Below are 25,863 nucleotides of genomic sequence, written 5' to 3' on the forward strand. Positions count from 1 at the left end.
TCTTTCCAACACCAAACATGAAGCCGAGGCCAAAATTGTGATACTAGTTGTAAATCGCATGGGTTTGTGTACCTGGTAGAGTTCTTCCTTGGTGACGTAAGGTTTGTTCTCGGCGCTGAGAGCACGGAAAGCGCTCTCGATCTCCTCGCTCGACTTCACATTCTCGGTTTCTCGGCTGATCATGAAGGCCATGTACTCCTGCAAGGACACGTTTCCATCCCTGAATAAAACAAAATTGATGTAAGCTCACCAACAGAACGGGAACAATATTTAGCACATCCGTAGAAGAGGTTTCTCGCCTGTTTGGATCCACTATGTCCAGGATGGACTCAAACTCCGGGTCTGGTTCTCCTTCTTCAACCATGGGCAGGTCGTAGCCCAGAGACCGCAGGCAAGACTTGAACTCCTGATGGTTTAGACGTCCAGATTTTTCTTTGTCGAAGTGCCTGAGAAAAAAACACAAAAACAAAGCATTACATTTTCAAGAGCACTTAAGTTTAGCATTGTAATGTTTTTATTAAAGTGGAAAACTGACTTGAACATCATGCTGAACTCCTTCAGGGCCTCCTCTGTTACTCCCGTAGTGTTTCTAGAACAGAATTGCGAGAACAATCAGTCAAGGTCATTTGACTCGGAACTAATCAAGTTAATTTCACTGGTATCTGATCTACAGAAGATCTAATCGTAGATTGGTTTCGGAGGCGTCACCTGGCTTGGATCTGTTGTTCCAGGTTGTGTTGCATCCTCATGCCCAGCTGGTCGAGTTGGTCCCACTGTTGGGCCAGACCCACAGTGCTGTGTTCTGTGTATTTGTTGTCCAGGATCAGCGCCTCCTCCATGGCTGCCCCCAGATCCTCAATCTTCTTCAGCTGACTGCGCATGGCACGAATCTCCTGGTGCTTACGCTGCAGAGAAAGCCAAAAGGAAAAGACATTGAGAACAGAACTTACAGTCCAGGGTGTCCATTTTGAGGCTTATGCAAGCGTTTTACTGTCCTCTTTACTGCAGTGAAATGTTCACACATTTTATGGAAAATTAATTTCCATGATTTTCCATTTATTTTATTTTGTGATGAATGGATAAGTGCTATTTGGAAACCATTTTATATAAACAGGACACAGAGTAATTTCTAGCTGAAGAAACACTTTAGTTTAGGGTCCAATTCTCACAATTAACTAGTTGTTTATTAGCATGCATATTACTAGGATATTGACCGTTTATTAATACTTATAAACAGTGTTAGGCACGTTACTTAAATTTTTTTTATTAATTATAGTTACTAGTTACTTCTTACAAATAGTAACTGAGTTACATCATTATAAAAGTAACTAATTACCAAGGAAAGTAAGTACTGTAATTTTTTTTAAATAAATGTTCAAATGTCAAATAACTTGGATGCCCCCAATATTAACTATGTTAAATGAATGAATTGGACACTAAATAGAATAAATTATTATTATAAAACATTGCACATTAATGTACACTATTGTAATGTTGCTGTGGGACAATGTGAGACAATTATAGTAACGCCACATTTTATTCTCAGTAACGCCAACGGCGTTGTAACGGGAGAAACAGTCTTGATTACTCGTTACTGAAAAAAGATATTAATCACATATTAATGCCTTATACTGCATGACAACTACCTTAAAGGAACACTCCACCGGTTTTAGAAATAGGGCTTATTCAACATCTTTCCTACATTTAGATATGTGGGCAAATGCATTTTTGTCTCAGTGCATGCATTGTTTTAGTTTGGCAGGGGGGGTTGATCACTTTTCCTCGGGACATGCTAGCTGGCAACATAGGATTCTATTCATTATGCTAAGCTAAGCTAGCGGCGACCCTGTCAAACTAAACAAAAGTGCTAGACAAAAATGCATTTGCCCACATATCTAAATGTAGGAAAGAAGTTTAATAAGCACTATATCTAAAAGTGTTCCTTTAATAACTATTAATAAGCATACGTTTGAGGGAAAAGTTGTAGTTAATAGTGAGAAATGGACCCTGATTTAAAGTGTGACCAAAACTATAGATATTTTTCCAGTATTGTTGAAACCCTGAATATTGAATTGTACACATTTTTTGTTTTAACAAACAATTTTATCGAAGACTGCACTGTCAAAAAGAAAGGTATTGCAGATGAAATCATTTAGAGCTAAACATTTTTTGTTTCATTCACTCTGGAAATTTCCAAAACTTTTTTTATCAATTTTTTTTTTTTTTGCATGACCAAGGCTGGTATACACAATAAAACAAAACTTTTTCTTGTATTTACTATAATACACCCTACTGTTCCAAAAAATTGGTGTCAGCAAGATTTTCAAAAAATACTACTTTTATTCAGTAAGGATGCAATGAATTGATCAAAACAGCCAGTAAAGACATGTAAAAAATGTATCAGTTTCCAAAAATATTAAGCAGTTTTTAACTGATGAGAAGAGATGTTTCTTGAGCACCAAATCAGCATATTGATAAAGAATCATGTGACTGAAGACTGGCGAAAATTCAGCATTGCCATCACACGGTTATTTTCAATTGTAATAATGTTTCAATATATTAGTTTTTGATCTAATAAATGAAGGCTTGGTGAGCACGAAACACTGAAAGAAATCTTACCGACCAATTGATCAGCTTCACCAATTATCCATTCACTGATCCCAAACTCACCTTAGTGGCCTCGAGCTGCGACTCTAGAGTTCCGGATTCTTCCACCATGCAGGACCTGCCCACACACAAAGCGATGAAACCAGCAGCAGGAGTCCGAGAACACATGACACATCCACCCAAAAACATCTCACTCACTCTACATGCCAGTCTACACCATACAAGAGCGGCTTCAACCACGGCGGCTCTCACTACACTAGCTCAGTTATTACGTTAACTATCATTTAACAATCATTTCCAGAGTTCAAATGGTCTATTTTTATGACTATGAGTTATATTGTTTAAATGGGTTTGCACACCCTCTGTCATTCCTTCTAGAGCTGCAACCTAGATCTTTTTGAATTTCTTACACATGGCAATAGGACTTACCAATTGTTTTGTAGTAGATATGAGTACAAACTATAAGCCACCCCAGAATGCAACTACAATAACCAAAGTCATGCTAAGGAAGCCAACTTATATCCATGGTAATCCAGAGACCATGCTTGATTAGGGCTGCTGTCAACAGGGTTAGAAACTGCTATATTTGTAAAAGTACAGATCTTGCAAAATGTGCAAAATCAAAGAGTCAGAGTTACTCGACTAGCCATATTATAAATGTGAGAGTCCAAAAAAAATGTTAATGCACAGCTGTTCAAATTCAGATCAGGATATTGAAAATGTCTAAAAGTAGTTTTCAATCATGGAAATCACATTGCAGTTTCCACCCTGATTCTGGTGCATGAACATTTTCCTCGAAATGAAGGGGGAAAAAAACGTAAACAACTGAAACATGAAAAGAAAAAAAAAGGTTAAAGAATGAGATGAAGTGTTCACACTCCTCAACACTGGTGCCGAATGTAGCCAGGCTTGTTGGATTAAGAAGCTGGAAGGGTTCATCTCAAAAAAAGCCTCATCGCAGTGAATGTTAGTAAAAGGGATTGAACAAACACAGAGCCTTTACAGTGGGGATCAGACTCGAGTGCATGAGGAGAAGAAAACCCAAAATGGTGTGGGGTGAGGGGTAAGAGGCCAATCAGAGGAGGAAAAAAGGGAGAAGACCTTCCAGAAAGATCATCATCGACTTCATACTGATAGACACGGATTACCCTCCGATAGGCTATGCTATTCAGAGACGGGGGAGTTGGGAGATGAAGAGGGAATGGAAAAAAAAGAGTGTGAAAAAACAGAAGGGAATACATCTGGAAATATAGAGTCAAAACATATGGTAAAATATGCAAAATATATGTAAAGTAAGATTCTTCTTGATGACACCCTGCATTATTTCGAACCAAATTATTGGTCTATTCTGACCTGACCTGCTTCATTTTATACCAAATGTCTGTTTCCATCATGACAGTCCCTAGACATCCATTGGCTGACATGTAAAACAATTCATACACACTCACACACGAACATACTTTCGTAAAATATAAAAAAATTGATATTAACCCATCCAGAAGGTATGTCCTGATCAGAGAAATGATCCCAAGCATCAGGATAGCAGCGAGTAGGTCAAAGGAATGGGGAAAGTAAGACAAATAAGGGAGGGAGGGAGAGAGAAAGAAACAGTTAAAACATTGAGCGGTGACATTAATGCCACTACTCAACACTCACATGAAAGCTCATGTGACCAGTGCAAAGCACTGCTGTAGCATATCAAGCCCAGGTTGCTTTACATTGTGTGACCATACTAAGAGCTTCACCCAAACAGACAACATGGCAAAGCAGGCAATGACTTCAGACTATAAAAACAGGTGAAACGAATGAAAATGGCCGTCTAAGAAAGTTACATGGCGATCGGGAAAGCTTTTTAAATTCAAACAGATGTGTGTGATGTCATGCAGTGGAATCAAATGTGTTGCATGCCACTCAACTATGATGAAAGAACACAACACTCTAAGTAGTGTATGCTGGTACCCTGTACCTGGTCTCTTGCAGCCATTGGTGGAAGGCATTGGCATGTTGGGCAAACTCTTGTCTGAGTTTATCGTTCTCTTCCTGTCTCCTCTGCTCCTTCTGTAGCTCCAACTCTCGCTCCTATAAAGCAAAGACAAATGTAATCAGTTATATCAATTTCGCCCATGAAAATAGTTCCAAACAAAGCCACACGTTGTGTATTCAATGCTTTTCTCATCTAACACAATGACTTTTGGGGGGCAATTTTTCAGCCAAAATTGGTTCATGTTAGCTACTGATGCATTAACTCATTTTAACAAATGAGACCTTATTGTCCAGTGTTACCATACATTAAAATGTCATTAGCATCAAAAAGCACAGCAATCATGTTTCAGCAATCATCTCAAAAGTCAAATGTCATCCAATTAATTCATATATATTGGTCTACTTCATATACACAAATAATTGAACTAAATTATGCCTCAGGATCCCATCATCACCTTGATGATCTTCTGAAGGTTCCTCCAGGTCTCCTCTAGAGCCTCCATGGTAAACCAAGTGTATGGGTTGGATACCACTTGGTAACTCTTGATCTGGCGATCAAGTTCTGCCAGTTGGCTGAAGTCGGCCTCTGCAGAGCTGAGTGAAGAGCGGAAGGCGTCATGGGCGTCCCGCAGGGCCCTGATCTCCTCCAGAGAGTTACACCGTACGGGATCGGTCAGATCTTCCTCAGCGTTCTCAAACCAGCTGTTGAAGGCTGAGGCCTTCTTGGCAAAGGTGAGGAAAAGATCCTCGACCTGGATGGAGTGGGGAACATTAGAACAGGAGTTACAGACATACAAAACAGAATTTGATTTCCTCACTTTAGGCAAAATGCCATTCTTCACACCTTTCTGAAGTGCTCCTGGGCTTCCAAAAGCTTCTTCTTGCGGGCGGCTGAGTTGGACAGCAGCTGGTTCCAGCGCTTCATCAGGGTGGCATGACGAGCTTCGATGGCCTTGGACTGCACGTGCTTGGCTGCCAACAGCTGGTCTTTCAGGGCTGTGATGTTGGTGATGCCCTCCTGCTGGAAAGCCTGAAGCCCTGCATCAAAGGTTTCCTATGGGTAGAAGACAGACAGTCAGATTAAGCTTGAAACGATTTGATGTGCTGAAGGTATAATGCCATGTAACCACAAAAAAAATATACAACTGAGACATTTTAAAGGACTATATCTAGCATATGGTTTACGAATGCGGTGTAGGTATGTTTGTCATATGCAATGTCACACCTGTTTGGTGAGCAGAGTCTGCACCGAGGAGAGATCCCGACCATAGTCATCAGTCTTCAGGCTGTTTTCCTTCTCGCCTGATCAAGCCAGACACAAATGGATTACAGATGACAGAGAAAATAACAGTTTGTCTTGCCAATCCTTCTTTTAAATTAAAGTTTCCTCTCATTTGCATGAGATATCATTAGCTCACCGATCCATGACTCCACCACATCAGCTTTCCAGTTGAACTGCAGGAAGGCAGAGTTCTCATCCAGCTTGGCTTTCCTCTGAGCTGCGGCTCTCTCAAGCTCTGACACCTTCCCACGCAGGGCCTTCATTTTAGCCATGATGTTCTCCACATTGTGGTTCTCCTGCACAAAATCAACAATATGATATTAATAATATTGCTATCAACTCACATTAAACCTCAAAGAAACTGTCTGTGATTTACAGTTTATGGACTTTGTAATAGTTGAACTATACCTTTTTGATGAGTTCATCTCCATTGGAACACACATCATTCACTCGGTCCCTGTGCACTGTAAAATCAGTTTCAAATGCTTCATGTTTCTTCAGCAAGCCCTGGAAACGAAGAGCCAAATTAAGACAGTTTTGACACACAAAAAAAGAAGATCCAAGATCAAGCTATAATCAGCTAAATGTGGTTTATTTTTCATTAAGTTCATCTGATGAATACTATAGATTTTCACACCTGCACGGCTGCCAGCGTATCACCGTAATCCTCACTTCCGACCAGGTTCAGTTTCTCATTAATCCAGGCTTCCTCTTCTTCCACATTCGCCACAAACTGCTGGTATTCCAGCGACTCCTCAAGCCTCTGCCCACTAAAAAAAACAAACAACAATTTTCAAACTACTGTGCAAGGCAATATGTTTGGGGGTTGATACGATTTTAACGAAACTGAATTTATTTAATTGAAAATGCAGCAAAAGCAGTATTATTGTTTAAAATGTTATTACAGAAAAATAGCTCAGAAAGATATAGTAAAATACAGTTCTCACCGAGCAGCAGCCAGATCTTTCAGTTCCTTCCAGTGCTCCACAAACTGGGCCAGCCTCTGCTGGATCTCCTCCTGTCCTATGGTGTTGTCGTCAGACAGCTTCTTCCCAGTCTCCAACACAGACTGCAAGGCCACAAAAATACTGTTAGCATTCAGAATTATGATTAACTTGAATTTTGTCAAGACTTCATTTCCATGAATCGGTGCCTCCTGACCTGAATGGCCGGCTCGTGCGCTCCCAGCTCAGCCTCCAGCCTCTTGTGCTTCTTCCTCAGATTCTGTACTCCTGTCAAATCACGTCCGTAGTCCTCCGAGCTCACCAACAACTTCTTTTCCCTAATGGAAGAGAATGAATTAGATCTTGTTTACAACCTTAAAAGAAAAAAAGGTTAGTGTGTGATCAATTTTAGACAACTCAGAATGATGTAAACCATACTTGATCCAAGATTCCTCATCGTCCAGATCCCTGAAGAACTGGTGCAGACGATGCGACTCGTTCAGCTTGGCACGGCGCCCAGCAGCCATGCTCTTGATTTTGACGAAGCGCCCGTTAACGGCATCACGCTTGTCCTTGACTAGGGAAGTGTCGAAGGCATTGCTGCCCATCAGGCTGTCGGCCTGGCCATTAAGATCCTTCAGACGATCCTATAAGAGCACAAAGACACAGATGAGCCATCAGAATGTGCCAACTGAAAATAAACTGATGAGTCTGGAGTTATAGTCAGTGAGCTACCTCATGAGCGGAGATGTCAGCCTCCAAAAGTTGGTGCTTTTTAAGCAGATTGTTGACTGAGGCCAGATCTTTCCCATAATCCTCAGAGGCAAGAAGAGCCTCAACCTAGGAGCAGAGGAAAAATGTCAGAATTTGTGGAATTATTTTAGTTAGAATAATAAAATAATAATAACATAATAATATTATTAGATGAAAATATTATATTTAAGTCAGGAATTAAGTGAAGACCTACCAAGAACTATCCTAAGTAGCTATTCATTCGCACATAAATACCTCAGACAGCCAGAAGTCAAAGTCCTTGATGCCAGTGTTGAAGTTCTGCTGCTTGTTTGCCTCCTTTAGTTTCTGACTCTTCTCAGCAGATTTGTTGACGAGGAACTGCCACTGCTCATCCAGAGCGTTAAGACGAGTCTGAGAGCAAATATGAGCACGACCACAGCAAAATGAGCACAGACCATAACTCACCAGCTGCCTATTTCTGAAATGCTTCTGAAACTGTTACCTTGACAGCATCCTCACTTCCAGCACAAGCACCTCTCTGGATGAGAGCATTGCCCGTGTCTATCACCCCGCGGATACGATCAGCATTAGCGTGCAACTCAGCCTCAAAAGCCTGGTGCTTCTGGTGTTTGCTCTGAAAGTGGCAAGAAAGCGAAATACAGCTAAACTGAGCCACACAGTGAAGTCGTGCAAGAGTGCAGGTGTAAAAAAGCAATAGCTGGTTGTGTATCTACCTCTGTAGATGTGTACAGGACACTGATATAAACATCTGTGTGAAAACTCAATATCCATGAAAGCAGTGCATATTCAATCCTACTGTAACTTTTATGTGTGCGTTTTATGTGTATGCCTTTGTCTGTGAAAGGTGATGTCTTATCTGTAACCACAAAAGTGCACACTTTTCAAAATGAAAATGTGTACATTACACACACACAAAAAAAAAAAAAAACATAACGTGAAGTGACTGTGAATTTACAAACCATCAAACAAGGACCAAACACGTAACGTGGAACTCATTCTATACACATGACACATTCAAAGCCTGATGGAACATTCAATAAAATGAACTGGACGCCATCCAGCAGACAATAAACTCTGTGGAGAATCTAGGAGTTGGGGTGTTTTGTCTAAGATCATTCCACATTTTATATCACCCAGAAAGATGGAGAGAACGAAAAAAGCACTTCCTTAATAGCTCATCTAAAGCATTTGCAGAGACACTCAAAATAAGCGGGGCTGCTGGTACCGTAACTGCATACGGATTCTGGCTGTAGCACACGCGCAACCGATTCTGTATTTTTAACACAGTATTCCACAAAAAGCAAAGCAGAATTAATTGTTTGAAAGCACCTCTCCAGCTTCTCTTTCTGGGTTAAAACAGTGTGGGGCTATGTTTGGAATAGCATCCTACCATACTATAACATACTACTTTTGCAGCATGCATATTAGATGAAGTATGTAAATTATTTTTATGCTTGTAATATTTGGATGACTAACTACATTTATCAAAATGTGCAGTAAAATTAGAGTACTTGGTACGTGGGATAGGCTACTGTGGATAATGCACTCAACTTGACCTTGACCTGAGTGGGATACTGTGGATAATGTGCTCAACTTGACCTTTCATTTTTATTCATAGACTATTTGATTGTATGACTAAGAGTTACAATTTAAACTTTAAACGTGGAAAGTAACATAATGAATAGTATGAAGTATTCTACTATGCTATTCCAAACACAGCAAAACATTTCTTGACATTTCTTGACGTTTTGTCAAAGTTCGCTCTTAGATCCACAACTCTGTGAGAAGCACAGGTTTTCAGTGTGGAACGAATTTAAATCAAGACATCCCAACTTCAAATGAAATAAACAAGAAAATGGAGGCCACACCCAGCAATTATAAATTAAAGGCTGCAGCGATGGGGCACGGGAAGGAACAATGACAAACAGCTGATGATGCTATACAAAGCGAGACACATAATAGACATACGGAACTCAAATACACATTTACAGACAAAACAATAAGACGACGGACAAGTGGAGAGACCCTACTGGGGTTAGTTAGCTCGGGTACACTACTGCACTTACCAGCAGCTTGGACAGCTAGAAACAGACAGTGGGAACACAGACAGAGGTTCAGTTTAATTTCCTTTATAGTAAAACACTTGGGGTTGGTTGAGGCGGGGATAACAAGAGAAACACATTTTAATTTGCACTTGAATTTATTATGGTATTAATAGATTTACACGGTTAGACTTAAGCGGGATATTCATCTTTAGAACTTTAGCATGTCTGAAAAATGAATGACTGATGCCAGAAGTGTGACGTTACCTGGATGTTAGTGGGGTCCTTGTAAGACTCGTCGGTGGCAGTCTGGAGTTTCTCACTGATCCACGCTTCAATCTCATCTACGTCTCTGCTGAACTGCTGCAGAGTCTGTGACTCACCCAGCTTAGAGCGTTTCTCAATCATCTGAGCCTTGAGACGACGCCACCTGGACGTCAGAATTAAATTTAAATCACACAAAAACCACAAATATTTACATGCAACGGATTCAGTATAAAACAGAAGGAGCCCGACCTGTCCAAGACTTCATTGCGGCGATTGAAGATTTCAGGCTTAGCGTAGTGGTCAGCACTAATGAGCTGGTCAGCAAAAGACTGCAGTGCTGCAATCTTCTCTTCCTGCAAAGACGGACAAATTGAAACGATTAGCACAAAAAAAAACCCTCCACGTTCAAAATCAAATAATGTTGAGATTGACTACCAATTGTCACCAAGGCGCTTGCTGACCTGCACATTGATAGCCTTGTCAAAGTCCTCGTGTTTCTTGATGAGGGCCTCCACACTGTCCAGGGAGTCTCCCTTGTCATCGCTGGCCAAGAAGGCCTCGCGAGCTGCCATCCAGTTCTCAGCCTGCTCGCAGTCACGGTTGAATAGCTGCAGAAGACAAAAAGAAACATAATGTTATTTGACTGTAACATTTCCCGATGTCAAAGTTTTGCGTGTTAAAAGTAAACATGGTCCTTGCTGACCTGCAGCTCCAGACACTGGTCCAGCATCATCCTGCGCTGAACCCAGGCCTTCTCCAGGTCAGCACGCTCTTGGTCAAGAGCCCCTAGCTTCTGCTGGATCTCCGGGCTGGCGTAGTGACCACGGGCAAGAAGCTGCTGTCCAAATTGCTCAAAGGCCTGGAAGGTGCCTGCACGTGCATCGATCTCAGTGCGGTGTTCCTACAAAATGTGAACGTGTGAGTGTTTAAATAAAAAAAAACTCAGCTTCCTTTGCAAAACCCTGTTTAGTCCATGAGCAATGAAATAGTATTATTAAAAGTAAACAGTACTGTGACAAAATTTTGTGGCATTCAGTACCTGATGTCTCTCCAACAAGGCTTCAGCTCCAGTGACGTCTTTGGCCAGCTCGTCAGAGGACACAAGCCCTCTGATGCCATTGATCCAGGACATGAGATCTCTGTAAGAAAGAAGCACAGATTTGTTTAGAGACTTCTATACTACTACTTCTCTACTAAGCTGTTCCTTTTGCATCTCTTTTTATTTATCCTTCTCACCTGAAGTCACTGAGGAAGCGCTGCAGGTCGTGAGAGTTGCCCAGTTTTTCTTTGCGTTGGTCAGCACGACCCACCAGGCTGCTCCAGGCCGTGTTCAGCTCGGTGCACTTCTCCTGAATGTCATCCACGGCCTCAGGATGAGACTGAATCAGACGCTCTGCAGTCTCACCCAGAGAGTTCACCTGCCACAAGGAGAAGAGGATATTTAGCTGATGTTCCAGGTAAGGTACCAACCAAGAAAACTAAAACTAAAACAATGAGGATGAACATTTGACCTTGTCTCCTAGAGCGGCCAGATCTCTCTCAAAGCCTTCGTGCTTGCGCTGCAGAGCCTGCACACTGGCGAGGTCATGGCCGTAGTTATCGGTGTTCAGGGCTTGGTTCTTCTCTTCAATCCATTCCTTGGTCTCATCTGCATCCCTGTAAATCACACACTGAGCTGAATTTCTCAGCACTTCATGCATCTCACATCATCCAAGTATAACAAGAACATAACATTATCAATGACGGATAGTTTTGATCTGTGATATAATACATACCTGTGGAACCTCTGCACTTCATGAGCACTACCCAGCATGTTGCTTCTGTCTTCAGCCATCTGCTGCAGGGCCCTCCAGCGGTTGTTCAACTCCTATACACAAACATAAAACCATTAGCATCCGATCACAGCTCATGTTATTGGTCTACATAAAACAATGATGTGATCCTTCACAGGAGGCAGCAGATTCGTCTTGAATGATATAAATTGCCAAAAAAAAAAGTGTTTCTTAACAGTCAATGTATATTCAGAAACATGTTAACAGCCATGACACTATACAAAGCACTACATCAATGCTTCTAAATCCATACTTTGCTTTTCATATCAGTAAGCAAAAGCAACAGTATGGATGAATGGCACAAACAGAAAGTCTACAACATTTAAGCACAGTGATGACAGTTAGCAAATATGGAAACTTGGGTGGATGCATCTGCCACAAACTGAAAAAAAGAAGCGTTAATGCATTCTAGAATGGATGTTTTACCCCCACCAAAAACAGACACCGTTAAGACATGAATTAGTTATTTCAAATGGCCGACATGTACTCATGAAAGGAAAAGGGGGGTGGGGAGGGATGCAACTGCACAGTTGATGGTTCAGTAATGGGACACAGGGAACCAGAGAACATGGTAAAAGTACAAGGCCACCACAATGAGTTAGGTACACAGGGCACAATGCATGATTTAGTGGGATGGGTTGAGGGATCACAACAAAAGAACCTAGGATCTTACCTTAATAGTATTAAAGTTGGCCGTTGTTTGAACAGCCAAGCGAACAGACTATATTGAATTGAAAAATGTGCAAAAAAACAGACCGTAAAGGAACAGACAAGAAAACACACCAATCAATCACCATGTGAATTAAAAGAACCAGACTGTTCTTGTCGTTCAGTCCCTGCATCAAAACTACACATGCATCAATCTAAAAGACCCAGGATTAGATGATATAATAGATTATGTCTAAACCATTTCAAATTCAATGTTATATTACCTTCCATGGAGATGCACCTTTAGAGTCAGCTTCATCCTGTGAAATAAAATATAAATACAATCAGTTCAACCCATTAAAACAGCACATGATATTCTTGTGTTTGTTTCATGTAGACACAGACAATTGTTGTACAGACAAGATGAATGATATAAAATAATGATGACCTTGCCAGGAGCTGAGCCCAGCATCTCTAGTTGCTGATGGTAGGATGAAGGGAGGGTGGGATGAGGGAATGGAGGGTTGGAAGGAGAAAGGGAAAGAAATAGTTAAGGTCACCACATATAAAATGTTCATAAATTCAGGCATACAAATAAACAAACTACTCTGATGTATACAGTGGTTGCCTTAGACTTTCTCATTGACTGTCATTTTGACGGATATGGTCATAAAACATCAGTCATAATCTATTATTACTAGTCATTTTAACTTTAATATTTTAATGTCAGAGGCAATTGTCATTCGATTTTGTGTCTTTGCCTTCAGATTTTTCTGTCACGGCTAAAACAGTTCAGTCAATGACGGAAAATATTTGGTCAACTGTTAACGCAACCTTTGGATGTATACACCAATGTTTTGATGTAAATGATGATGAGCGGAATGACTAATTTAGAAAACATCATGATTTACACAACCATTCAAAAGTTTGAGGTCAATGAGGTTTTTTGTTAATACTTTTATTCAGTAAGGATGCGTTAAATAGATCAAAAGTGACTTTAAAGCACATTTATAATGTTACAAAAGATTTCTATTTCTAATAAATGCTGTCCTTTTGAACTTTCTATTCATCAAATGATCCTGAAAAAATGTATTACAGTTTTGACAAAAATAATATAAGTGCAACTGTTTCCAACACTGGTAATAAAATAAATAATAAAAACTGATAAAAGAAACTGATAGTTTCTTGAGCACCAAATCAGCATATTAGAATGACACTTAAGGGCGTGTTCACACTTGATGCCTTTTTTGAAGCTGCCAGCATCTGTTTTACATTATAATCCTATGGAGTAAACAGTGTTTTCAAAAAAGTTGTGGCCGCTTTTTTAAATGGCAATGTCAATGTTTTTATCTGCAGCTCAGAGCGTCTTTTCAAGTTGAAAAAAGTTAAACTTTTCTGATAAAAATGCCCTACGTCAAGCGTCTTTTTGACAACCGACCAATGACAAGCGAGGAGCCAGCCCTGACTCGTTTCCATAACAACAAGAAAAATGGAGAAGGTGCCGGTAGATCGACTAATTGTGCTAGTGTTGGAGCAATGATGTGTAGCAGTCTAAAATATGCCGCAAACCATGCATCATCCAACCGGAGCTCCTAGACTACATTATTGCAAGCACCATACTCTTTTCTTCCCTGTACTGTATAATGTTGTGCACCCACAAACGTCGTTGTGAGCTGACATTCTCTTCCACGTTAACTTCAAAAGCCAACGCAAGAGCCAACTTTCTCTCTCTTGACATTTTGTATCTCTGCACCACACAGCACTCTTGTTGCAGCTGTTGTTATAGCAACAAAAGACCTCTGCTGCTATTTGGAACCAAACTCTTCCAGCTTTTTTTTTACTAAAAGAATGCTTGCCAACTTTTTCTTGTCAAAAAACACGTCAAGTGTGAACACGAAGTAAGTAATTAGTAGAGTAGAGTAATTATGCTGAAAATTAAACTTTGATAATCAGGAGTAAATTGCATTTTAAAATATATTAAACTAGAAAACAACTATTTTAAATTCTAACAATATTTTACAATATTAACGTTTTTACTATATTTTTGATTAAATACAAATCTGTGAGGATAAGAGACTTCTTTAAAAAACATTAAAACAATCTTGCCAATCTCAAACCTTTGAATGGTAGTATGTGTATGTGTATGTAAAATCAAATTCACTGTGTGTATGGTGTTTTCTTCTCACCTGGGCCTGTACCACCGGAGCCTCTTCCGCCATCAGTCCTTCAGACTCCAGCTCAGATGCCACCTTATTTATGTCCCTCAGCCGAGACTCATTTGCTTTCAGATCCTAGTAAACCATAAAAAAACAATAGCTAAGAATTAGGAAACACGTACAATGTTAGTGTCCATTGATAAATGGGTCACAGATGTGTAGGAGAAACATACCTTCTGGAAGTCATCAAACTTCTTCTGCAACACTTCCACTTGCTCCAGGTCAGAGCCGACCTCCTCATTAGTTAGCGCTGACTCTTTCTCATTGATCCACTGCTGCAGTTCGTTCGCCTCACGGAAAAGCATGAACTTCTTGCAGCTCTTCTCCAGCATGTCCTTCCTCTTCTCTCCCAAGTCTTGCAGTGTACCATACCTGAGAAGGAGAGAGGGATAAAAAGAGTAGTCAAAACCTTAAAATGCAACTCCCACCTCAACACATGGACTGAAACATCTCCCTCTAGGAGAGGAAATGAGAGGTGGAAACACAGACAGGGGTTCAACTACTGACAAGAAATTTGCATAGTCGGCCACCGAAAATGCAGAATTAAATCTAGACACGAATTCTACGAATGGAAAAGGCTCAGAATGACAAAATCCTCAGAAGAGATGTGAACTTCTATCCCTTGACGGAATAGAAGAGTTGAGGAGGAATGATAATTATCTGATGGATAGAGGGATATATAATAGGAAGGATAGAATGTTAGAGGACCAGAAGTGTGATAGAAATGGCAAAATGGATGACAGGAATGAGGATGAGGATTTTGCAACGATTGATCAAAGGCTTCTTTGATCAAAGGAATGACATAGGTTGGGCCTACTCACAGTTCCTCCACCTGCTTCATGCGCATAGACACGCTGCACACCTCCTTGGTGACCACAGTCCTGCCACAGGGCAGGGCAAGCAGACACATGCAAGCGTTTAAATTAAGAAAGAAAGAAAATAAAGGAAAAAAGAGGAGTAACGAGGGGTCAGAAACATTATTGAGAGTTAGTTTTTAACAGATGCCCTTTTTGAGCAACAGGAAGAATAAAGATGCAAAGATCTTAAGAGGCTTAGTGTTAAAAAGAAATGATTTTGTTGGAATGTAAGATGTGAGGTAGAAAAATAACTACAAATAAATGTTCACTAACTTCACATTAGGGCTTTCAATGGATAAAACATTGTTTAGTGAATTACATGCTATGCAAATTAATTATTTGGATGAAATTGCATGCAGCAGTTCTAGCTTTCTAGTTTCATATATTTTAAAATGTAGTTTAATTATTCCTTTGGCGGCAAAGCTGGATTTCTAGCAGCCTTTGCTCCAATCTTCAGTCCCATGATCCTTTAGAAAATATGTTAATTTGCTGCTCAAGACATATTTCTTCTCGTCTTGTCTTCTTGTCAAATATTTTCTATGTTTTTATTTTCAGGATTCTTTAAACGAATACATTAATTCATCCTGATGAATAAATTCTTCACTCTGACTTTTGATCGATTTAATGCATCCTTGCTATATAATTTTTTTTTAATCTTTTCTTTCTAACCCCAAACTTTTGAACCACAGTATACATTGACAGCCCTAATGCATATTAAACATCCAGTGAGAAATCTACCCACAATCATTCGATAAGAAAACTGAAGGCAGAATGACTCTTACTGGTTCTCAATCTGCTCCTGTCGCAGAGCGATGCTGCCCTGTTCATCTAGCAGATTCTCGCGAGAGGAAGATTGAGTCGGGTCCAACTTCTTCACGTACGCCGCGGGAACAAAGCCCTGCCTGTCGTTCACTTCCACTTTCCACCAGTCCTGAGGACAAGATAAATGTATTACTTGAATGAATCTAAACTGTCATTTAGGTCCAAACTGGCAGGCTAAGTAACGCATGTAGCGTGCCCAATTAATCACCTTGTTGGTGCTGTTTAGCAGAGTGAGGATGTCGCCCTTCTTCATGGTGACCTCACGTGGACTCTTCTCCTGGTAGTCATACAGAGCAAGAACTAGCTCCTTACCGGTCTCATCATCAGTGGGGGCCACTTGTTGCTATTGATAAAATCCACGAAAAAGGACCACATTTTCATTGACATGAAATGAACAAAGATGCACATGTTTTCTATGTTACTTCCTTTTAAATGAATGTAGTAATGTTGTAATGTGGTCTTACTCGGCAGGCCTGAGCTTCTTCTTTTAAGGCCTGGATGCTACTGCCATATGCACTCAGATCAGACATCAGTGCCTCATGCTTCTTCAGCAGTGCCTGTAAATGATAACAATGAGACTTTAAAGCCTATCCTATTTTTTTTAACACAAAACTGCAATTTTAGACATTACAAAGCAAATTAATTTTAGTTCGGCCAATTAAGCACTTTAAACATCATATGTATAAGAGATGCTATATGAAACGAACACCAGAACAGTAACTGAATTACTTTTTCCCCTTACTTTGCATGTTTTGCTCAAATAGGAGGCTAAAACTAATTTCAGGCCTCTAAACCCAAAAGAGGTCCCTTCTAGATAAATTCTAGTCCCCCTCCTCGTTTACCTCTGCAGAGTCCTCATCTTTGCCATAGTCAGGGCTTCCTACAATGGGCTCCTTCTCTCTCATCCAGGACTCAGCCTCGTTGGCATCAGCAAAGTACTGCTGAGCCTGAAGGGAGTCCTCCAGATCCTGTCTACGCTGGGTCGCTTTTCCCTTTAGTCCGTCCCAGCGGTTGTGCAGCTCTTGGAGCTTAGCTTTCACATCCTCCGCTGCAAAGTGACCTGAAACGGTGGGGAAAAGCTTTCTTGTATTTTCATAAATACTTTAAATGTATTGTTTCTACATTGACTAAAGGTGTTTTATTCTGAAACAATGCCTAATACAAAGTCAGTGTCTTATGAAAATGCTAGAATTAAATCCTACCCTCATCAACCATGGCCTCCCCCTTCTGACTAACAGCCTTGATTCTGGGCTCATGACCAGAGATTTCTGCCTGCAGTGCCTGGTGTTTCTTCAGAAGGTTCTGGACTCCAATAAGGTCTTTTCCTGAGAGGGTACAAGATGATCATTGTTATATGAATATCAACAGTGTATAGTTATTTTAGACAGTCTGTAGAATGCCAACTTCTTTTGTCTAAGACCTAATTTCATGCCATATAACTACACTGACCCCTGTTGGTGGAGGAAGCAATAGGTTCCTTCTCTCGGATCCAGGTCTCCTCATCTTCTACATCCCTGAAAAGTTGCTGAAGGCGCAGAGAGTCTGAAAGCTTCTGTTTACGGGCGGCCATGGGCTCCTTTAGGGCCTCGTAGCGTGCCACCAGAGCCTCTTGTTTCTTGCGGATGTTATCGGCATCAAAATGGCCGGCCTCCTGGAACTGCCTGGCTTGGATGGTAATGCCATCAATACGGTCCTGTCAAGAGGAGAGAAACAAGCCGCCAGTTAAGATGAAGAAAATCTAAATCATACATGAAAGTGTCTACATATCAATAAATATAAAAAATGAGGGCTGTGCAATATTGAAGAAAAATGTGATATGCAATATCACTTGTTAATTAAATAATGCAATATGCGATACAACATTGCTTTAAGTGCGTAAAATCTATTTAAATTATATTTAAAAATATTTAAAAACTGAGAATGATATCATTTATGTGTTTCACATTCTTTCTGGGAAAAGAAAGCATCTCTACAACTTCTGAAAGTGACCAGCAGTGTTTTAGAAAAAAGTAATGTCACATATCTGACAATATAAATTTTAACATCAATGTAAACAAACAAAATAATTTAATGCCAATATTTAAATACCAAAAACTCTTTGTTCAACTTGGTAATATATAGATATATCAACCTAAAACTTAACATCAAGAACATCCAGGTAAACAAATACACCTAAACTATGGGTTTATTATAACTACGATTATTTTTGTCATTTTAATTTATCTTTGTTATTAAAAATAAGAAGTAGCCTACATACAATAGGACAAATAAAATAAAACAAAGATACAAATTAAATAAACAGTGCTTTAAGTTATTTTTCATGGAGGTCTACATTAGATCTATTTAACAGTAGCATTCAAGTAAGAAACAATTCAGAAACTGAATAATCAAATGTAATTACAAAACAATGCATAGTCTTCACATGAATTAAATATACACAAATTCATAATAAAGCTACAAAGGTATTTCGATATATCGTGCAGCCCTATCAATAATCATTCAGACAATGTTACCTGGTGGGCAGCCACGTCAGCCTCCAGCAGAGCATGTTTCTTCTGAAGGTTCTGAACGCTGGTCAGGTCTTTTCCAAAGTCATCAGAGGCCAGGTGTCCCTCCACCTCATACAGCCACAGCTCGATGTCCTCTACATTACGATTGAACTGCTGCTGCTGGTTTGCTTCACGCAACTTAATCCCTACAAGGGTAATGGAAGTAATATCAATAAAACATATCTTTTTACTTGTGTTACATGTTTGTCACAGTTTTGAACTAGAGCCCTGACAGACAGAACTACACACACTGACAGAACTAAATGAACAGTGGTTGATGCATTAGATGTCCGTCAGATGGTCCCTTCCAGCAATTCTTAGCCACACTATGTTCTCACCTTTGAGCTCAGTTGCCTCTAGAAGTTTCTTCCACTGAGAGCTGACCTCATCCATTCGGGTGGACACCTCGCTGGAGGCATAGTGTTTCCTATCAACCAGCTCCTGGCCTGACTTCTGCAGTGCATCAATGCGACTCTGATTAGCAGAGAGCTCGGCCTCGAAGGCCTGGTGCTTCTGTACCTTCCCCTGCAGGTTGGATGGGTCCTAAAAAAAAGAAGGAACAGAGATGGGGAGGAAAAAAGGATGAGAGAAATAAATAAATATAGACAACTGAATCCAAATGTGCAAAACAACTTGCAGTAGTTCTGGGACAACATACCTTGTAGGCCTCATCAGTGGCGGTCTTCATCTTCTCATTGATCCAGCTCTTGAGCTCATCAGAGTCCCGGAAGAACTGCTGCAGATGGAAAGAGTCCTCCAGGGCGGCACGGCGAAACTGAGCACGCTCGTGAAGAGCGTTGCGTCTGCTCAGCAGCTGAAGTGAAAAAAAAGGTGTTTAAGTCATAGTATTACCAGTGATTCAGCACTCCTGTCAGCAATAATTGAGAGGAGGAAAGTGCTTGCGAGGGTGAAATGAAGGACATTTTAGGGTGCTAATCTCCACTTACTGCATCTCTGCGGGTGGCCACATCCTCTTTGGCGTAATGATTGTTCTGGATCAGTTTGGTGGCAAATTCATCCAGGGCCTGTACATTTCGGTACAGAATTAAAAAAAAAATTAAAAACTGTAATATTTGTCAAATACATTGTACCAGGCCTTGAACTGTACATCAGACTGTGTGATTTCTTACAGTGATTTTCTCTTCCTGGGCACTGAGGGATTTCTCAAAGTCTTCGTGTTTCTTCAGAAGAGCTTCAACGCTGTCCAGAGAATCACCTAGATCTTCATTCAGCAGGAAAGCCTTGAGGAAGACAGATTGAGACCTTTGCTCACAAATCTAAATCTTTAAAACTGAAATGTTGTTACACGTTTGAGAGAAAGTCTGATCTTTACAATATAAGATGAATGATTTCCACAACAAATTCATACCTCTTGCTTGCTCATCCAGTTGTCAACCTGCTCGGTGTCCCTGTAAAAGAGCTGCAGGTCCATGCACTGCTCATACTGCTGCCTGCGTAGCTCCCACAGCTCCAGAAGAGACACTTTTTCTTCAGAGAGTATGCCCAGCTACACCAACAAGCACAAAATGGGGGTCATTCAGATGCTCACTTTAGATTTACAAAGGCTTCAATGATGAGTTTGCAAATGAGATGAGATGCACCTTTTCCTTGACTTCCTCAGAAGCATAATGCCCAGTGTTCAGCAGAGCTTGCCCAGCCTCATCAGTAGATTTGAAACTGTCCTCATGAGCGTCAATCTCGCCCTGATAAAACATTATGGACACAATCAGTCTTTCAATGTCAAGCCTCCTTGGTAGAGCAATACTGTAAGTGCAATTACAATTGCAATACTTAATTAGCATATCACACTCTTGACATTTTTAAAGAAAGAAAGGTTGTAAAAACCAATATTCAATCCAAACATAATTTCCCCATGTAGCTCTACATGTTTAGATGTTCAAAGGATAATACCTTGTGCTCCTGGTGGCGGTCAAGCAGGGCCTCAGCTCCAGCCACATCGTTGGCCAGTTCGTCTGCGTTGATCAGAGCTTTCATCTCTGTCACCCAGCTGGTCAGATCACGGAAATCTGCAGTGAAGCGCTGCAGCCTAGAAACAAAACAAAATCATAAAATCACAAGATAGCACTGTGTAAGCTGAGCTTAACACTAAAATCTCAATTTGATGCGCTCATAAGCAAAAAGGTGGGTCTTTACTCACCTGTAAGAGTCATTGAGCCGAGCGTGTCGCTCAGCCGCCAGGGTACGGATTTGCTCCCAGTTGGTAATGAGTTCGTCTCTTTTCATGTGGATCTGAGTGGCATTCTGGGGGTGTGTCTGCTGCAGACGGTCTGCCTCACCACCAAGAGTGTTTACCTGAAGAGAGGAGAGCATCACTATATCACACAAAGAATGACTGCACATTGCTTTAACATAGGCGTTTAACAGAATGTGCAATAAATCGAGTAAATAAACAAAAAAATGAGAGAATAAATTGTATAAATGTGATGGGCAGGTCTGTATTGTGGAATAGGAAAAAAAGGTGTGAGGTTAGGCTGAGACTGACCTTGTCTTCCAAGGCTGCCAAGTCTCTTTCCAGCCCCTCGTGTTTCCGGAGCAGGGCTTGAACGCTGGCGAGGTCACGACCAAAATCATCAGACGCCATTAGCTGCTCCTTCTCCTTAATCCAGCTGATTGTCTCATCCACATCCCTGTAGGCCAAAACAGAACATTTCAGTAACTGAAGACAATTTTTTAAAATAAAAAGTAGTGATTACATCAGGAAATCTCAAAGAAAGATTCATACAATACAGCTGAATACTGTACAAATGTCCTGAAAAACAATAACTATAAAGATAAATGTAAAGATATATATTAAAATCCACACCAAAGCTACTTTTATGTTTACTGTAAGCAAACGCTGCAGTCATGTCATCTGCCACGCACTTTAAATGCTCAAACTGTTTAAAGTACATGACTGGCTGTCAATGTTTTTATCATTCATCATGTGGAAGTAATTGTTCTAAAAGTGGTATGGACTTCCCTATTCTCAGAGAAATTCAATTATTATATGTTAGTCGTTGGTGTGAACAACCCTTAACTTACCGGTTGAAACGCTGCACCTCAGCAGCTCCAAACAGCTTGCCCTGCCTCTGCTGAGCCAAGCCCTTCAGCCTCTGCCAGGCAGCGTTCACCTCCTCCTGCTTCTTCAGGATGAGCTCAGCCTCTGGGTGGTTTTCCTGGGTTAGCTTACCGGCTGCCTGGTTCACCTCATTCACACGCTCCTCATGGGCTGCCAGGTCTGTCTGGAACTCCTCAAACTTCTTCTGTAGAACTTCCACATGCTCCAGGTCTTGCCCAAGCTCCTCTGAGGTGGCAATCGCTTCCTGCAAGAACGTTTTGTCAGTGTGTCTTCAAATATCTTGGGTGACATTGTTTTTCAGAATTGACCAAACACGCCTATATATGAGATCTACTATGGTTTCTCACCTTGTCACTGATCCAGTCCAGAGCATCCTCGCACTCACGGAGATACTGCACCAATTTCTGGGCCTGCAGGAGACGCACTCCCTTCTCTTTAGTCTTCTGCAGCAGCAGGTCCCAAAGACGGTGAAGCTCCTCTAGACGAGTCTGAGTTCAAAGACAGACAGTTAGGATCAAAACAAAATGCTCTCCTTGTCAAACGCAGTTTTTCTAGGAGAGCTCAGTTGAAGTCTAGAAATGTTGTTTTCTGAAATAGAAAGTCAGTATGGACAGTAATAGAAAGACTTTAGGTACACTGAAAAAGAACACTACACACAGTTCTTTCAAGGGACATGCACTGTAAAAGAAGTAGAAGAAATTAAAACTAAACATGTTTCACCGCACTCAAGTACCTACTTGAATAAAAGCACCATAATTGACACTTTTTACTATTGGTCGCTGAGAGGTCCGGTAAGGCGTGAAAGACTGATCCATATAGGATGATGTTAAAAAACTATAAATTGCACTTTTCATAGTTATGGAAATGTGAAATGTGGTATTAAAAAGAAAAAGTCTCTTACTCGGATGGTTTCAGATGCAAAGTGGCTCTCAGATATCATGAGGTTGCCAGTCTCATCCAGTTTGACGATGGCCCCAGCGTTAGCCTGCACCTCTGCCTCGAAGGCTTGATGTTTCTGGAGCTTTCCCTAAGAGATGGAAAAGAATAAAGCCTTGTGAGATGAAAATAATGGTAAAGACCACAAATACTGTGCAGCTTTTAACTTCTCGTTGTTAAACAATGTATATTGTGAAAATGCATTTCTTTAGACAACTTTGCAACTCTGTATGGCCTAATTTCAACCATTTTAGTCATCTGCATATGTCACAACATAAACCTTTGGATCAAAGTCATTGTATACATGCGTTCAATATGTATTCAAGCCATTATAATCTGATGACTCTACACAGAAATTTACTGTTGATAACAGCAGACACCTTGGAAGAAGTTACTTCAGAAACAGAGATGACAACACATTTTACTTTTTGTTGTTGTTCAAATAGACGAGCAGAAGAGTCACTTTGGAAACTTCGAAATTGCTTTAATCTCACCTGTAGGTTACTGGGGTCCTTGTAGTTCTCATCAGAGGCAATCTGTAGCTTCTCTTGGATCCATTTCTCAAGCTCATCTGCATCTCGACGGAAGAACTGGAACCGGTAAGAGTCTTCGAGTTTCTGTCTGCGCACAGTAGACAGCTCCTTGAAGCGACGGTACCGGTCCAAAACCTGCTGTCGGCGCTCCTGGATGTCATCGGCTGACTCCAGAACTTTGACTCCACTGACATCCATTTTCTAAAAGAGGGTAAAGACTTTGTTAATAAATTAATCTCCAAATGCCAAAAGCCCTTCCACATGAATTTGGGTACGGCAAGAGTGTACTTTTTCAAGAAAAGTTAGTGAAAAAGATTTCACTATAACATTATAACCATGTTTGCATTAAACTATGTATTTATGCAAATGAATAAAAAAAAAAAATGACACCACTAAGTCTGTATGAAACACTCACTCGTCAGAGGTACCTTTAAAACCAAGCGGACATTTTAGGAGCTAAAAGACACAACTCTCCCCAGCAGTGGCCAACAGCTGAGCACATGGGGGGCCAGGCGGACATTCCTCGCGCTTCTGAGCAAACCGGCACAAAGAGAGTGCTGCCATCAGCCCCCCGCTGACTCTGAACACAACCCCCACCAATCCAAAGCCCAATACAACTGCAACTGTCCAATACTGTCAGTAGGGAGGGGGCGGTGTGATTTCAGCTGTATTTGAGGGTGGAGGGGATGTTAGAGTCCAGAATGACTGAATCAAAGGCCAGGAAAAGATGGGACACACCCAGGTTACAGTCTCTAGCTCTTTTTCTACCAATAGCATGACGTTGGATGATCTAGAATCGTTCCAAATGTTTCAACTGCAGAAAATGCAGCTTTACCGCTGCCTGCAAAACTGCTGTTCCTGAAGCAGAAACTGTTAATGTTAGAGGTCGGGGGACGGATTAATCTCAACAGCAGCTCCTTCTGGTGTGAAACAAAATTAGGTTGTTGATGAGAGCGGAAACATTGGACAATGACTCAAATATATTCTCAAAAATCGTTATAATCATAAATAAAGAGAAAGACCATGATGTGTTAAGTTATTTGTAGTTAGGTAATATAATGACAAAAGCTTATTCGAGAGCTGATTTTCAGAGAGGTTCGATCTCAATCTCCAGACTGACTGGATTTCTAGGAATGCAGGGTCTGCTGTTGATCAATTTCAAAAGAGTCTGAAGTGATAAAAAGCTAACCGAGGACAAAGAGTAGAAGAATTCACTTTGCACGCAGGTGTGAACATCGGGAGTCATTCCACACTGATGTGTGAACATTCTTCATCTATTACAGTAATAGTCATGGTGACATTATTAACCCTTTCAGTTTGTTTTTATTCATTCATTCATTTAAAGCTAAAATGTTAATTTTCATGGCAAGCACATTATAATTTAAAATATAATAAAACTCCTGGAATTACACAACACCACTTAAAACCAAAACAGATTTTAAAACACTAGGCATCATACATTTGCTGACTTTGTAAATTATTACAGAGAAAATCTGATCATACACTAAACCACCATCCGTAACCGTGCTGGTAGAATGGGTGTAGTGATGTCGCCACTCAGGATTGGTCACTTGCCTAGCAGCCACTTTCTCTGTAGTTGGCCAAGTGCCAACTTGAGTGAAGCAAGTTATCAATAAAATTAAAGGTCCCGTTTTTCGTGTTTTTTTGAAGCTTTGATTGTGTTTACAGTGTGCAATATAACATCTGTTCATGTTTCATGTGTAAAAAAACACAGTATTTTTCACACAATTTACTTATCTGTATACCGCTGTTTTCACTGTCCTCAAAACGGCTTGAGGATTTCCCTGTTCTATGAAGTCCCTCCTTCAGAAATACGTAACGAGTTCTGATTGTGCTAGCGGTTCCCGTGTTGTGATTCGACAGCAGCTTAAGGCACGTTACCCGGGAAGGTCACGCCTCTTACCATAACGGGGAGATGAATGCGCTCAAACTACAGCCCCTGAAGGCCAAAGGTGATTTGACTCCGGGATGAAAATAACAGCGTCTGAACGACATGGCGACAAACGCAACCGAACCGAACCGAACGCAACACTTCCTCTTCTCCACGAGGGAGCAACAAGACCACGCCCCCTTTTTCGCGTATTCTTGTGGGCGGAGGTTAGTCAACAAACTGTTCTACTGACGTAATTAAAGCAGGATGTACCAGGATGTAGCCCAGACCGGCCGTTCACTGTAGGCTTTGAAAGGGAACTTCTGTTAAATAAAATACCTCGCTTGGCATTGAAATTTGAGCTTTATAATTTTACAGGTATTATTTATGCTCCAACAGCAACATTACACACTAACTAAAGTTTGAAAAATGGGATCACGAAGAACAGGACCTTCAAAAGAAATATCTGCTCATCCTCCATAACGCGGTCACTATTGACATCTCATATCGTTTGTAAACTCTTTTGCTTTACAAAGGCAAAAAGAAAGCATATCCGTAATCGGCTGGGCCAGATCGGCACGGAATGGTTAAGCAACGAGAACTGTTTGGCCTGACGTTG

At 40.7% G+C, this 25,863-nt stretch overlaps 1 protein-coding gene across 7 annotated transcripts in view; it reads right to left on the minus strand.

Annotated features, from left to right (window-relative positions):
* The window catches only part of sptan1 (spectrin alpha, non-erythrocytic 1), a 36,290-nt gene that overhangs the window by 640 nt on the left and 9,787 nt on the right, over positions 1 to 25,863 (minus strand). For 2 of the 7 annotated variants that reach the window (XM_079835977.1, XM_079835978.1), the window contains exons 2-55: positions 23,315 to 23,554; positions 22,786 to 22,911; positions 22,232 to 22,372; positions 21,848 to 22,128; positions 21,309 to 21,453; positions 20,964 to 21,118; positions 20,717 to 20,852; positions 20,407 to 20,508; positions 20,175 to 20,312; positions 19,936 to 20,046; positions 19,753 to 19,830; positions 19,464 to 19,619; positions 19,144 to 19,348; positions 18,770 to 18,951; positions 17,706 to 17,949; positions 17,459 to 17,581; positions 17,099 to 17,316; positions 16,721 to 16,813; positions 16,465 to 16,599; positions 16,217 to 16,365; positions 14,751 to 14,949; positions 14,548 to 14,652; positions 12,810 to 12,842; positions 12,646 to 12,681; positions 12,387 to 12,434; positions 11,657 to 11,748; positions 11,393 to 11,537; positions 11,118 to 11,299; positions 10,921 to 11,020; positions 10,585 to 10,782; positions 10,343 to 10,489; positions 10,131 to 10,234; positions 9,882 to 10,044; positions 9,639 to 9,653; positions 8,054 to 8,185; positions 7,825 to 7,962; positions 7,552 to 7,656; positions 7,255 to 7,463; positions 7,034 to 7,154; positions 6,820 to 6,941; positions 6,510 to 6,642; positions 6,281 to 6,379; positions 6,009 to 6,168; positions 5,816 to 5,892; positions 5,435 to 5,644; positions 5,046 to 5,342; positions 4,574 to 4,686; positions 4,099 to 4,116; positions 3,709 to 3,771; positions 2,671 to 2,725; positions 709 to 905; positions 536 to 589; positions 300 to 446; positions 73 to 220 (exon numbers count right to left, since the gene is read on the minus strand). In XM_079835977.1, the coding sequence (XP_079692103.1) occupies positions 73 to 220; positions 300 to 446; positions 536 to 589; positions 709 to 905; positions 2,671 to 2,725; positions 3,709 to 3,771; positions 4,099 to 4,116; positions 4,574 to 4,686; positions 5,046 to 5,342; positions 5,435 to 5,644; positions 5,816 to 5,892; positions 6,009 to 6,168; positions 6,281 to 6,379; positions 6,510 to 6,642; positions 6,820 to 6,941; positions 7,034 to 7,154; positions 7,255 to 7,463; positions 7,552 to 7,656; positions 7,825 to 7,962; positions 8,054 to 8,185; positions 9,639 to 9,653; positions 9,882 to 10,044; positions 10,131 to 10,234; positions 10,343 to 10,489; positions 10,585 to 10,782; positions 10,921 to 11,020; positions 11,118 to 11,299; positions 11,393 to 11,537; positions 11,657 to 11,748; positions 12,387 to 12,434; positions 12,646 to 12,681; positions 12,810 to 12,842; positions 14,548 to 14,652; positions 14,751 to 14,949; positions 16,217 to 16,365; positions 16,465 to 16,599; positions 16,721 to 16,813; positions 17,099 to 17,316; positions 17,459 to 17,581; positions 17,706 to 17,949; positions 18,770 to 18,951; positions 19,144 to 19,348; positions 19,464 to 19,619; positions 19,753 to 19,830; positions 19,936 to 20,046; positions 20,175 to 20,312; positions 20,407 to 20,508; positions 20,717 to 20,852; positions 20,964 to 21,118; positions 21,309 to 21,453; positions 21,848 to 22,128; positions 22,232 to 22,372; positions 22,786 to 22,911; positions 23,315 to 23,551 (7,320 nt within the window). In that variant the 5' untranslated portion in view covers positions 23,552 to 23,554. Of the gene's footprint in view, positions 1 to 72; positions 221 to 299; positions 447 to 535; positions 590 to 708; positions 906 to 2,670; positions 2,726 to 3,708; positions 3,772 to 4,098; positions 4,117 to 4,566; positions 4,687 to 5,045; positions 5,343 to 5,434; positions 5,645 to 5,815; positions 5,893 to 6,008; positions 6,169 to 6,280; positions 6,380 to 6,509; positions 6,643 to 6,819; positions 6,942 to 7,033; positions 7,155 to 7,254; positions 7,464 to 7,551; positions 7,657 to 7,824; positions 7,963 to 8,053; positions 8,186 to 9,638; positions 9,654 to 9,881; positions 10,045 to 10,130; positions 10,235 to 10,342; positions 10,490 to 10,584; positions 10,783 to 10,920; positions 11,021 to 11,117; positions 11,300 to 11,392; positions 11,538 to 11,656; positions 11,749 to 12,386; positions 12,435 to 12,645; positions 12,682 to 12,809; positions 12,843 to 14,547; positions 14,653 to 14,750; positions 14,950 to 16,216; positions 16,366 to 16,464; positions 16,600 to 16,720; positions 16,814 to 17,098; positions 17,317 to 17,458; positions 17,582 to 17,705; positions 17,950 to 18,769; positions 18,952 to 19,143; positions 19,349 to 19,463; positions 19,620 to 19,752; positions 19,831 to 19,935; positions 20,047 to 20,174; positions 20,313 to 20,406; positions 20,509 to 20,716; positions 20,853 to 20,963; positions 21,119 to 21,308; positions 21,454 to 21,847; positions 22,129 to 22,231; positions 22,373 to 22,785; positions 22,912 to 23,314; positions 23,555 to 25,863 lie in introns of all 7 variants that reach the window. The other 5 variants (XM_079835979.1, XM_079835980.1, XR_013817975.1 and 2 more) reach the window with 5 other exon arrangements.

The sequence above is a fragment of the Gobio gobio genome (assembly GCF_949357685.1).
Source record: "Gobio gobio genome assembly, chromosome: 14".
In the NCBI taxonomy this organism is placed as follows: Eukaryota; Metazoa; Chordata; class Actinopteri; order Cypriniformes; family Gobionidae; genus Gobio; species Gobio gobio.